Source organism: Wasmannia auropunctata, unplaced genomic scaffold (genome assembly GCF_000956235.1).
Source record: "Wasmannia auropunctata unplaced genomic scaffold, wasmannia.A_1.0 LD335346.1, whole genome shotgun sequence".
Lineage (NCBI taxonomy): Eukaryota > Metazoa > Arthropoda > Insecta > Hymenoptera > Formicidae > Wasmannia > Wasmannia auropunctata.
Window position 1 is genome coordinate 52178 of NW_012027544.1, and position 13990 is coordinate 66167.

At 38.4% G+C, this 13990-nt stretch overlaps 2 protein-coding genes across 2 annotated transcripts in view; one reads left to right on the forward strand and one right to left on the reverse strand.

Annotated features, from left to right (window-relative positions):
- LOC105457180 (forkhead box protein N3-like) overlaps positions 1–6354 on the forward strand; it is a 7682-nt gene extending 1328 nt beyond the window's left edge. Inside the window, 5 exon segments of the mRNA XM_011701697.1 lie at positions 1909–2318; positions 2448–2878; positions 3012–3315; positions 3651–3756; positions 3842–6354. Of these exon segments, the coding sequence (XP_011699999.1) occupies positions 1909–2318; positions 2448–2878; positions 3012–3315; positions 3651–3756; positions 3842–4124 (1534 nt within the window). The 3' untranslated portion in view covers positions 4125–6354.
- Positions 6355–6822: 468 nt separating this feature from the next.
- LOC105457179 (protein aurora borealis) lies at positions 6823–13800 on the reverse strand. The gene is made up of 6 exons (XM_011701696.1): positions 13273–13800; positions 12855–13146; positions 12705–12790; positions 12414–12611; positions 11657–11909; positions 6823–10615 (listed from the first exon to the last, which is right to left on the reverse strand). The coding sequence occupies exons 1-6, from the start codon at positions 13507–13509 to the stop codon at positions 10107–10109; spliced, it is 1575 nt and encodes a 524-aa protein (XP_011699998.1). The 5' UTR covers positions 13510–13800; the 3' UTR covers positions 6823–10106.
- Positions 13801–13990: the final 190 nt, after the last annotated feature.

The following is a 13990-nucleotide window of genomic DNA, read 5'->3' on the forward strand; positions in this document are numbered from 1 at the left end:
GGGGAGGCCGAGACTTCGGTCGCGGGATTCGGAACCCTCGATCTCGAAATCTCGTCGTCGGATTCATTATCGGAGCCGAGAGCGCGGAGAGAGAGCACGTTGCCGGAGGTGTGTGCAACGCGGGTGGACGCCATTAGTTGCAAATTCCACGGAGAGGGTGGACGGAGGGGGGAGGGAGGGGGAAAGAGAGAGAGAGAGAGAGAACATTAGGAACGTCTGGACGCACGAGTGACCACGACGACGCGCTCGCGACGCGACACGACGCGACGCGATGTCGCCGAAGATGACACTCGGTCGGAGCGAGTGTCCCCGCTTCGAGTTCCGATGAAGCAGTTCCGCGTGATAGCGCCGGCCATTTTGTCGCTTATTAGTCGCACGGATAAACAATCCCGTGTGCATGACATCGTCTGCCCGCGTGACGCTGGCCTCGAAAGGCTGTCGCGTCGCGGAGCGAGCGACGAGCGAGCGCGGCTCACATGCGCGGAGATTTCAATTTCACGACGCTCCCGTTCTCTCTCTCTCTCTCTTTCTACATCTGTCCTCGCGTCTCCGCGGCGCGGCACACCAAAAATAGAAAAGCGACCGGGCCCCATTTCTTACAGTTTTCGCGGCGATTTTTATGTCGCAATGCGATATATATTGTTGGGCGGCGCTCCCGCGAAACTCCCCTTGGCGAAGTAGGTAGTTTCACGGATATAAACGATATCCGGCCCGAAGGGATTTTTAATGTCATCCGGAGATATTAATAGAATTTTCCTAAGTCGACAAATTTATAAGCTTCTTTTAATATTTTGTATATAACAACATGTATAAGGGGGAACGGAGAAAATTCTATTGTAAACTGATTGTATGCACGAGGAAGGGAAGGATTTCGCCCCACATGTATTTATTCTTCAATAGAGGTCTGTTCTTTTTACCTGAAGTCCCTGGCATTGTCCTTTTTTTTTCCTCTTTTCCTCCAACGTGAAAAGAAAAAGGGAAAAGTCGTGGGAGAAGGTCAGCTGAAAAGACCTAAGAAATCGTTCCTTTTTTGGGCACCATTTTTGGGAAATCTCTCTTGCGTAATCTGAACTTTATAGATATATTAAAGCCCGTGTCGCACTATACGCATCATCGGAGATTAAGGTTTGTGAATTAAGAGACTATAATTCGATCAGTTAGAGCGAAACGGATTAAAATTAAATTATCTCACTAGTCGAATTCTAATCTTCAATTCGCAATGCAATCTGGGCTCTTTATACTTATATATACGATTTTATAAATATTGTATGGTTCAAGTATAAGTTAATATGTAAGATGTATACATTGAAGATTGAGGATTGCGAATTGGAAATTAAAATTCGACTAGTCGGATAATTTTAATCCATGTGGTTTTAATTGGTTGAAATGTATAATCAATGCGGTATTGTGTGAACACGGGCTTTACATTTATTTTTGCATGTGTTACCGTCAAAATCCATAAAGAATTCTTTCCCGAATTCTTTAGTTAAAACTATAGGTGGTTGACTAGAAAACCGAATAGTTGATTAAAAAATCGTAAAATCGAAAACTTATGTGGACAGTCCAATTATAGACCTCATTTTGTCCCGTAAATAGAAGGGGAAGGGGGGTTGAAACTCGCTACGCGTGAAAAATTGGAAATCCGTGTGAAACAGTGCAATTACAGACCTCGTTTTAACTAAATTAAAAACTCATTTTAACCAGTGAAATCGAATTTTAACGATTATGGATTTTGACGGTAACACATGCAAAACATTATCATTTTTGGAAATAACAGCACAATTTTTTTAAAGTTTTCGCAATGTTTTGTCGCAATGTGACGTCAGAGAAAAAAAATTTAAGTACAAGAGATAGGTACCTTACGGAAGAAATGGAGAAAAAATAATTTTGTTTTTTTTTTTTTCGCAGTGACCAGAAGACTCTATGCAACATGCCACCAGATAGGCCGGATGCATCGGGTATCGAAACTGATATAGAACTAAACTCGTCTCAGGATTATAATTACGGCGAGAACGCCTACACGATGAACGACAAGGAGAAGGAGAACGCCAGCGTGCTGGCCGATTCGAACGCGGCCAACGAGTGTCAGAGCGAAATACCGAGATGGGAGAAATCGATGGAGAAGAACAGTCAGTCGGACGACGAGCTTACGTCGCTCAGCTGGCTGCACCAGCAGAATTTACTTAAGGGTTTGGACATTTCGAACCCCTCCAAAGACATGAAGCACGAGAACATGCTGAACAACAATATCGACGATATGGCGGACTTTTCCGAAAACACGAATTCCGTATCGAGCTTGGATGATAGTTTCTGTCCAGGTGAGAGAAACGGTCGTTTTAAGATCTACGCATACAATGCACATCGCGCAAGTCTAGTATTTTTAGAATTTACATTAATTTTATCTCTTTTTTTTTTCCTTTTCTATGACGCGCTGCGCCCCCCGACAGAGAGTAACGGGAAAGCAAACGCGACGCTGAACGGAAGCGGACAAAACTATCAGCATCCCGTCAAGAATTGTCAAAAGCCCACGCAAATATTTCAGGAATCTGCGAAAAGTCATTGCAATATTTCGCCAAGTAATCAAACGAAGATTTCTTTGAGCAACAATAATTTGCCAATGTCTAATCGCAACAAGCACCCTACCCATATACCGTATGATCCTCATTTACACAGAAATAGCAAACCACCGTATTCATTCTCCTGCCTGATATTTATGGCTATCGAAGATAGCCCCGTGAAAGCGCTACCCGTGAAGGAGGTTTACGCGTGGATCCTGGAGCACTTCCCGTACTTCAGGAACGCCCCCACCGGATGGAAAAATTCCGTCAGACACAATTTGAGCCTGAACAAGTGCTTTCGGAAGGTGGAGAAGGCTCCGGTAAGTGTACGTGACAATTTTTTTCCTCTTCGAACGCGCGGCGCATTGTGAGATTTACGGGAAACGTCGTATCATATCAACCTTCATCACTACGCTTGTTATGACTAATTTTTTTCTTTTTTTTTTCTTATAGAATTTAGGAAAGGGATCGTTGTGGATGGTGGACGCACAGTACCGCCCGAATCTGATTCAAGCGTTGTCGCGCGCCCCTTTTCCCCCGCCTACCACCCAGAATTTGTCTTCGTCGGAAAAGGTGGCCAGAAAATGCATAAACACACGTCTCCCGGATCCGGTTCTCTTTCCATACCTATCCAAAAGACTGGCGTCTAGTAATATTAACGATAGCGTGGAAACCGAGATAGACAGCGACGTGGACGCAGCGGCTGCCGCTATGCTTTCTTTCAAGCATGGACCTATCATTCTGAATCACAATAAAGGTACTGAACACGCCCTCGCTGCAAAAGTGACGCAACTAAAAAAAAAAAGCATTATTTTCGAGTTATTGCCATGAATGAGTTAGGTAAACATTGATCTACTATCAGTCGTCGAAAGTCTGGAAAACTTAATTTTTTTGAGTTATGTCACTTTTAAAGCAAAGGCGACATGTGAAAAAAATAGTCCCTATCTATATTTTGTTGAGATGGGAAGAAAAGCAAAGCAAGGTGTAGCTGTAAAATTCAATATATTCCATTATAAGTATATTATATAATATATATATATATTTATTTATTTATATTTACACGCTTATTCATTAATATATGTTTTAATATAGATCGTAAACGAAAATTGCCGGAATCGGAGAAATTGGTGCCCGTAATTACCAGGAGTTCCAGCGAGGACCATACTTATAGCTGTATCGCCTCGATAAAATTGGGAAGGTGAAGATATATTAATCTTATACGATCAACGCAAACGAAGATTGCAATAAATTTTTATCGTTTTTTTTTCCGTTTCTTCCTACAGCAAACATTCGAACGAGGAGGAGCTAAATCCTGATTTCGACGAACAAAGGAAGATCGCAGAAGGTGCGGACGCGCTTCTGAATCTGGCCGGTGTTAGTACAGCGTTAAATCACAGAACGCATCACGTGACACAAGGTATTAATACGGCATCGAAATCGGAAGTAGTTGCGAAACCAAAAAAACGTTCTACCACGAGTGATTACTCGAGCACGTCTGAGAAGAGACGTAAGAGATGGCGGGACTGGGGGGAGGGAAATCGATATCTAAAACAAATTAGGGGTTAACATTGACACACATTTTGTTACTTCCCCCCCCCCCCTCGAAAAGTACGTTATCGAGAGCCTTCCGCTTGTACGCGAGTCGGGAAAGCGTTTGAGAATTTTACCATCTACCGACAGGAGGGTACTTTTGTTCTATCAAGCGACGCGGTAGCGTCGCGACGCCAAGTGTATAAAAAAAGATCAGGTGACCTGTGAGTACTGGCATTGTCGAGGCGCTTACCAGCTTAGCTTCATCTCGATAGTATTGTCCGTAAATTCTTCATTCATTTATACAAACGCGTTTTAGAATCGACTTTCTACGGAAATTTCTTCGGTCGTAGTCGGATTTCTCGTCATAAACACACAAAGAAGTGCGCATGTAAATTTTCTTCCATAACTACTAGTGCTAGTAAAAAGAAAAGAGAGAGAGAGAGAGAAAGAGAGGATTGTTGGATGCATTTCGAATTGATTGGTGTGGTTGCTCAGGGTTTACAACATGCTATATGCCAAAATACATTCGGTAGCACTAAACAACAAGCAATAATAGAGATGTAGTGTTAAAGAGATACTTTTTAAAACACGCTGTTGAAACATGAATACAATTGAATAGTACGTGGAATATATATCGATGAAAGAAAAATTATTATTACGTACTGAAGTAGGTAATAATAATCATTTTAGAACTGTTGTGAGAGAGAACGAGAGAGAAAGAGAGGGGAGAGAGCGAAAGAGAGAGAGAGAAAGATGGTTATATTAAGTCATATAGAGAGTTTAATTAATGATAAAGTTCTATATCAGTTTTTTCTTTTTTTTTTTTTTGTAGATATGTATAGAGGCATAATCAACATCCGCTGTCACGACGCCTGTCCCAACAGTAACGAGACCTATTGCTTTCAAACGTAACGCGGCGATTCTCGACGTTGAAATCACAGGCCCGGTTTGAAGTCCAGTGTTACCATATTTTCTTATTTCAACTGGGTGTGTTTCTCTAAGTCTCGTTATTCTTGAGACAGGCCACGTATTCGATAGAGGGAGAGAGAGAGAGAGAGAGAGAGAGAGAGAGAGAGAGAAATTCGATAATATATTTAAAACGATTACACGCATACATATTTCTATGTATATGTGTATATATGTATATATAAAATGTATGTATACGTGCATGTATATGCAGATGTACACATTGCACGCATCAAGCCCGACATACTCGTTCATGGATAGCCCGACCGCGGTCGAACTCCCCCCGCATTCTCGACTCCAGACGAAAAAACGTGAATCCTTTCTGTTCTCCCTGTGTTTGTATTCGCGTGGCGCGTGACACAAAATGTCGTCGCGCATGCATCGTGTTCCGTACGTGTCCGTACTTCATTCATTCTATTTATGTGACGAAATGACGAATGTTAAGTGATGGAAGGGGAGAGACATCGTGTTCGACTGGTTAAGAATGGGGGAGTTTGATTGTACCTATGTACAAGGTGTTCCCAAGTTTTTTGCGAAACAGCGAGGGAGTTTATGAAAAACTGAGTCGTAAAAAAAAGGTTTACACATCTTTAACTACTTTTTAATTACCAGCAACAAAATTTTCAATTGTCTGCGTGTAGGAGCCGGTTAGCAGTAATTTCACGTGCTGAACAATTTAGGGACAAGAATACTAGCTACGAATATACAGCTATTTATAACCGATTGTACATCGTAAATTTTATCAGCTTTTAAATTCTTGTGATTAAATCAACAATAGTGAAGTGACGAGCTAACACGGATGTTGGGGTGTGTAATAATTTTTATTGTTACACTTGTGATTAAGAAGAAAAAAATTATTGGTCGCAATCGAGAGAAACCTCCTCGCGGTTTAGTTTTTCACGGACTTTCGCTTTTGCGCGTGAAATTGAGGGCACCCTGTAGGTAAACAAACCATGTGCATCGTGTTGCACATGTACAACATATGTGCCACAGACGTATTATCAAAAAAAAAAAAAAAAAAATTCAAACAAAAAACAATAAAAAAGATCGAGGTACATTCAACATTGTGAAACGAAGAAATGTTATCATTTCACTGTTTTTTCTACTCTCTTTGTGGCTTTCAAAATGATTTTGAACAGTGTTGTACATATGTAGACCTTTCTAATGTATCCACAGACCAGTTTTTTGATATTCAGTTCGAGACTGGATATATAATGACGATCGTGCTGAGGTGTTAATGTCGATCGGATGGAGACGAAAATTAGCGCTACATGGAGAGACAACCTATTTTTATATATAAAAAAAAGAAAACCGTAACACTAAGAGGAGAGAGAGGGGGGGGGTGGGGTTGATAATACCTTGTAATTGTAAGATATGTACGTGAACGAAGACATGCGTGGGAGAATGTTAGGCAAACTGGTCTTGTATACATTAATATGTAGTTCAATATAGAGAGAACATATATATTTTTACAGGGCGCTGCCCGCGTGATAAAGGTTCTTCCTAATGATTCGCTGGTACGCAGTTTATTAGCTTAAATATCACTCTACAAAGTATAAAATATTAGTGACTTGAAAACGAGAGGAGAGGAGGGGGACGAGGGGATGTAACTGTTGTAGCGCAACCTGATCGATTTCTACATATCAACGACGCGTGAAACGTGCTCCGACAAATTTTGTAAGTGCATACCTCTATTTGCCATTTTTCCAAGAATTCATCCGGGATTAACTTGCGACGATTTGATATTATCGCTCAAAGAGCCCATCGTCAGTACTAAGTAGAGTGCTAGTTTCATAGCATAATTACGTGCGTAATATGTAGGACTCAAATCAGCGTGTCTTAATGATAATTTCGAGTTCCATTAAAATTTCAATTTCCGTTAAAGCAGTTAGATCGGTCGCGACAACTGCTGGAAAATTGGAAATCTTTAAATTATTCGAAATAGGAGATGTCTTCGGAAGAGAATATCGGGGGAAATAATACACGATTTCTGTCTAATAAAACAGGATGCGCTACATCAAATATATATATTTAATGTGATTGTAGCTAGTCAGCTACACTACCAGAAGAGAAAATTCAATCTGAAGGTGCAAGAAAGAATGCCATGCTCAATATGATAAATATTCTACTTAAAGGAAAAAAAGAACTCTATTATTTAAATAAAAAACTGAAAGAAATGTCTGAAAAGGAGAAAATTAATTTCCAAGATTTATCTTCTAACTTAAAATCATTTTACGTATAATTACGCTGTATTAAACACACCCTGCTCAACATAATTTATATAAAATTTAGCCGCAATCTATCCTTTTTGTTTGTTTTTAAAAGTTTTATTTTACTGTTATTACCTCTGTGATATATTGCAAGAATGAATACGATATTATCGTTGTTATACTTCAGTGTATCCGAAGTTTTAGAATTCTATATATTATGTTGTTTAGCGAAAGAGTTATATATATACATATATATATATATATAAATATTATTAATTAACTGGCATTCTTACTCACACCTTGAATACTCTACAACTTGATATCAATCTTGAAAAACGAGCTGGCATCTTCAAATCGATAAAACTATCGTAAACGGAAATTTCAGTGTTATAGCTTCACAAATTTGTTAAAAAAAAAAAAACACTCTTAGTCTAGCTCTCGTTTGCTACGACTGAACGTCTGTTCTTCCACGTATAGGTAAATTCTAAACTAAAACTCGATTATAGAATGCGGGATGCCATTCATCGATCATAAACACACAGTGTAGCTAATCGATAGGTTTAAAGCGTAGATTAAAAATCGATTAGTCACATAATGTAAAGCAATACACCAGTAAATCCTGACATTGGGCGAAATACTCTAGTCAGCCGGTTTTCGCGCGCGGAATGGTAAAATGGGCTCATGTGCAATGCGTTTTAATCGGCGTTTTAGTCGCGGCATAGATAGACGGCGGGATAGACTGTTACTCTGTAATTGCATTACGTGTAGAAAGAATAAGTATTAACATCAGCATGTTCTTCTTCTTTTCTTCTCCAACGCGTAGCGCCGATTCCACCACACGATGCGAACTCGCAAAATTGACAATTATTCGTACGCTATGTATCGTTTCACGCGGGGATGTGTGCGTGTGTGTATGTGTGCTATTAATTACAACCGGCTGACAGGCGAAGTCATCCTATGACAGACACCAAAAAAAAAAAAATAAACCACACAACAAAGTATGGAGCAAAGCAGATTATGATGTGTCATTGTAACTAGCCAGGGACAATCAAAAGACATGATGTGTTTGGTTTGCTTCCATTACATGACATCGTGCCAAATGCAAAATCCTTTGGGTTTGGAAGATCAGAGATATGTTATAATTTATATGTACACATAATATATATATCTACAGATTGTATATTATAAGAATTTTGTTGGCGTAATATTGTAATATTATAATTATATATATCATTATTATATTATTATTATTATTACTCATTTTAGATGAATCATGCTGTAAAATGTTTGTTAAGTTTTTGATCTTGCTTATATATATCTTGAGTATATTTAATATTTTAGGCTGTAACCACAAGAAAATTTTATCTAATGAAACAAATGAAGAAAACTGCAAAACTTGTGATTATTTCATCCAGTATTTCTTATTCCACATAGCAATTACGGCATACTTCAATATATATGTATATATAACATGGTACAAATTTAATTAATTAATGGCAGTATACATCAATACAATGATGTGTTGATCGTATAGTTGAAAAATTGTTAAAAAATAAAGCGGAGCTTTTCCCTTAGCAAAAGCTTTACGGAACGTCACGCTTAAATATTCGGTAGAATAAAATAAACATTAAGTAACAACATACAATATCAGCGAAAAGATATTTATATAATAAATATATTGAGATCCATAACACAAATTCAAATTTAGAATAACACCCGTGATAATCAATCGTATGGGCTCAGATCAAATGCAATTTGATTAAATTATTTAAAAGTATCAAATTAATATACGAAGAAAATAACTATATAAACAAATTGAGATCTAGTCGTCAAAGAACTATCTGTAATTCAATTGACTGTTGCAGAAAACAAATGTAAATTTATAACATAAGCAAATCATGCGCATTTCATTGTATTTTCCATGCTAATCATCTAAGCTAAATTGTGACCTTAACTATTTGAGCATTTCTTCTCTAATGCCTGTTTCCAGCAATGCAGATTAATTTTAACCTCGGTCCAACTTACTCTTCATCTTTTTCTAATTCTTAAGATCAGAAAAAGAAGAGTGAGGTGTATGTGTGTGTAAATCGATATTAAAGTTAATCCTAGATACACACTGGAATCCCCGGGACCCCATCGAAACTTTCTCGGTTTGGCATTTCTGAAATTGGAAGGTGAGGGGTTTGGGATATTGACGTAAAAAAGTTTGAGATCTCCTCAGTAGGAAGACGTGTTGACGCGCGGCAATTATCACTCAACAACCGAGCAGTGAACAGTTGAAGTGAGCGTGGGATCTCCGGGACTGCTTGCAGTTTTGTTAAAAAATTAAAATATCGGATCGCCAAATTTTTTTGTTACTACATATTTCAAGTATGCCCTTTTAAAATTTTCAAGAATTTCTCAAATCTATAAACAAAAGAGATATGATTTTTTTAAAAAAGATGCTAAAGGTGCGTTCAGGGAACGCGCAATCGTGTCATTCTATTCTTGTTTTATGTTCAATGAACGATAAAGATAGAGTGACAGAATAGCGCTAATAACGCGCTCCCCGAACGCAGCCTAAATCGAGATTTTTTCGCGTTTTTGAACTTTCCTTTTTCTTTGAACCAGTATATCTTAGAGCTCCTTAATTCTGTCGGCTTGTTCCTTGGTCGATTCTCTATCGATTGAAAAAAAATTAATTGAAATATATCCATTTTCACTGGAGTTACAGTAATAAATATGGATGGGAGTCCCCGAAACCCCAGTGTGTATACGACGTCGTCAAAAAAACAGTGTGTATACCTAGGGTTTATCTATATTAGTGGAAACCAGGCACACAAATATGATACTTCTATGACTATAAAGTTCCTTTTTCTTTATTATACTTGGAAGGTGTGGAACTAAATACGTTTCTCATGTTTTCTCGCCAAGATAATTGAGTGTTATCCCTGGACACCGCCATGTTCTCATTCCAAAGAGTTCTGTGACTCGTCGAAGTATCGTTACTGTCTGTTGCCTGCGTTATGCTGTTCATACTATAAGTTTGATAACCGGTGTCTTGAACCGAGTTTGAGATACTTTGCCGCTCGAACGCGCCAGACATTATGTTACTTCGTTTATGACTTTCCCGCGAGAAACTTGCCGTTTCCGGTGCAATTTTCAAACTAATCTCGTCGTATTCTTTATTGCTAAATACAACGGCGTCAGAGTGCACGGTACTGTCGGTTGAATTTATAGACTTCGGCAATTCCTCCATGTTAATAGAATCACATGCATTCGTTTTATCGTTACTTCTAATTGTCAATTTACCATTGTCTTCAGTACGTTTGACGTGATTTTCGTTAACGAACGGAAGCACATTGTTATCTAAAACACATTACCAACATAGTATTGTTATGAATGTATCGTTGTTTGCCTGTGATAGAGCATTAATACTGCAATACTTCAACGGGAAAGATAATGCAAGGAATATTAAAATTTATTTTCTAAAAACAGTCTAAATGTCTAAAGACAGTCATCCCCGATAGGCACATTATGGAAAGATTACACAATAATGGCAATAAATTGACGAAAATTTCGCAATAATTACGTCAATTCGCCATACGTAGCAGTCAGAATTTCTAAATAATATTTGCCAAGAGTTAGACAAATCCAAATTAAAATATAAAGATTTTATAGTTATTCCCAAAAAAACCTTCGATTCTTTACTTAAAATTTTGCTATGTTGAATGTGCAATATTGCCATGTTGCAGTGTTTCCAAGTCATAATTTAGAAATAATTGTACATTTTTATAAGCATATACATGGATTAATTTGTGATTTTTTTACATGCACAACTATATTTATAAATGCTTTAAACATAATACAGCTGAAATATTTTTCTCGATTATTGACACGCAATTTCTTTCTAAATTTAACTTTGCAAATATATCGCTCAACTAATTGGCCATTTCATTATTCCTTTAGCACTAAAAAATATTTTGAAATTAATTACGCGCGCAATTATATATTTAATAAAAAAACAATATTTCTACATCTATTTTTTGTAAATATCCAAATAATTGGAAATTACAAATTTTGTGTGAGATTTTATCATATAATTTCATAATTTTCATAAATGTTTTCCTATCGGGGGCACAACTTATGTGATTAAATCCAAATTTTCTGTATTCTTCACTCATTTAACTAAATTCTTTAGAATTCTAACTATGATACAATTTGTTTCATGCGACTGCGAGCATTGAAACTTTTCTTACAGTGGGACGATAATGAGAGATCTGTCCTTCCCACTTCATTGGAATAATAAAAATAATTTATTTTCCAAAGAAATTATATAAGTAAAAATAAGAAAGATAAAAGGTAAAAGAAAGTAATGATAAGTTAGACTAAAACAAAAGGCAAATTTACCTATAAGTACTAATGGACGACAGAACTCTTTTCTCTCAAGACTTTTTCTCTCGGCTGTATCGTCCATGCTTAGATCCATGGAGCTTAACCCAGTGGACGGACGAGAACAGTGTTCGATTCTTTCGTACAACTTATTCAATTTTTTCATACAATCGTCCTCGGCGTTATGTATTGGCGACATGTTAGGCGGCGATAAGTTTTCAGATATTACTATGGACGATCCGTTGCTTCGTCGCTTAGTTTGTACCAACATCTGAAAATATATTATCACGTTAATTTCAGCGGTATACACAGGCTATCGTTAATCTTATTTACTAAGATATAAAAAATTGTTATTCATCCTTGGCAAAATTTAGAATTCTTCATTAATTTTTCAGAATTTATATATAAATTTTAAAATTTTTCGAAAAATTGTTTTAAATATCTCAGATTTTTCATACAAATTGAAATACTTTTTCAAAAGGTCTACATCTTTTCTAGAATTCTTCACATATGTAAAGTCTGAAAAAAATTCTAAAATTTTTTATTTTGTAATTTCCGAAAAGAAATTTAATAAAATGTGAAATTTTTTTTCAGAGAGCTTTACAAATTTAAAATACAACAAATTCTTACAAATGTAAATTAAAATATAAAATATTATGAGAATTATTCTCAACAAATTCTTACATATATAAAATAAAATATAAAAATATTATGAGAACTATTCTCACTGATATATGGAAAGAAATTGTCTAAATGTATATCTCAATTCACATACCTTTAATGGCACTCCGTGAACAAACATACCACTTTGAGGAGGGCTGTAAGGTAACTCCATGGATTCGTTCATTTTCATCGGTGATAACGACGTGAAACTCTCTTTATCAGTGTCAGCGCCCTCGTCCTGACAAAAAAATAATTTTCTCCTCAGTGAATTGTTGCTCGAATTTATATCGTCGTTGTCTGCATTCTGTTCCTTTGGAAGACATCAAGAATATTTTTATCAGTGGATTCTGGAGCACAGACACATCAAGCTGCTTTTATCTTGACAGCTACTTTACAGACCAACCTGAGTGAAAGTAAAGAAAGGCTTCAAAACTTCTTCCACATTCTCAGGCAGATTCTGAGGTAGAGATAATACTGTCTGACTCCACGCTGGAAATACAAAAAGCGATGGGGTGAATTGTTTTTCGAGAAACATCGAACTCGCTCGACTTACCATCCTTCGTCGACCTCGAAAGCTCCTGGGTAGAATTGAAATCGTTCAGCCGGTTGGGCGTGTCCAGGGGTAAACACGGCTTGCTCGCCTTCTGCCTGGTGTCCCACGGGCTGGGGATTATCTGATTCTCCTTGAAGAATCGATCTATAGCCGCCTGGGCCCTCATCTCCAGCTCCGGATCTGGAGAGCACACTTGCTGCATGGGCGACTCCTCGATCTTCACCGGCTTCATGCGAGCCAGCTCGTCTATGCTCCACGCGAAGCCCGGTGACTGCTGCATAGGACTGGGGACCTGAATATTGCAGCAATCTTTTAGCGATTAGCTCCCCGCCGCTCGGCGGTGTAGAGCACTTCGATTTGAAGTACTTTTTATACGGGAGCTTCGGGAGGGGGCGGGGGGGGGAGGGGCAAAAGTGACCTTGGTGAATATGGTCGGGCTGATCGCGGGCAGGTGCAGCCTGTTAATCAGCTCGGGCTCGAACGGGTTCTTGGTAACGAACCTCCGCAGCTTGGACGGCGGCGTGATGTGACTCGGCAGAACGGCGAACAGCCGCTTCAGCTGAGCGTCGTTCCGCTTCACCGGGGTGCCGCGCGCCAACGGGCTCGCGCACGTCCTCTCCTCGCTCGGCGTCCGCCGTTTCGTTTGCTCCATCATGAGAAACAAACTATCCGCGACAAGAAGGCGAAACGGATCCACTCTGCGTTAATCTCATTCAATTCGAAATTCCAACCACGAAGCTCTCCTCGTCGCGACAATTTCCGTTGCGAGACTTGATCTCCTGATCGATCCTATCGACTGTTTCGGTCTGCGTGGGTTTTATTCCCACGAAAGTACACTCGCGGATTATAAATCGGGATTCTCTCTCTCTGACATCCGACCGGACTGGAATTCTTGAACTTTTGAATAGTTGTCAGATTCGTTTCAAATTGGCAAACCGTAAACGTCATTCGCAGGGCTTCCAACCTTCTAATCGAAACGTCTAACCCGTCTTAGGGCGCATTCACATTGGTTGCGTCCAGCAAAAAAAGGAGCTTTCCCAGCAAACACAGATTATAATCACAATATTGCAGCAACATTACGATATTTTTGTAATATTGCTGAAATGTTACAATGTTGCTGCAAAATTGCAGTTGTA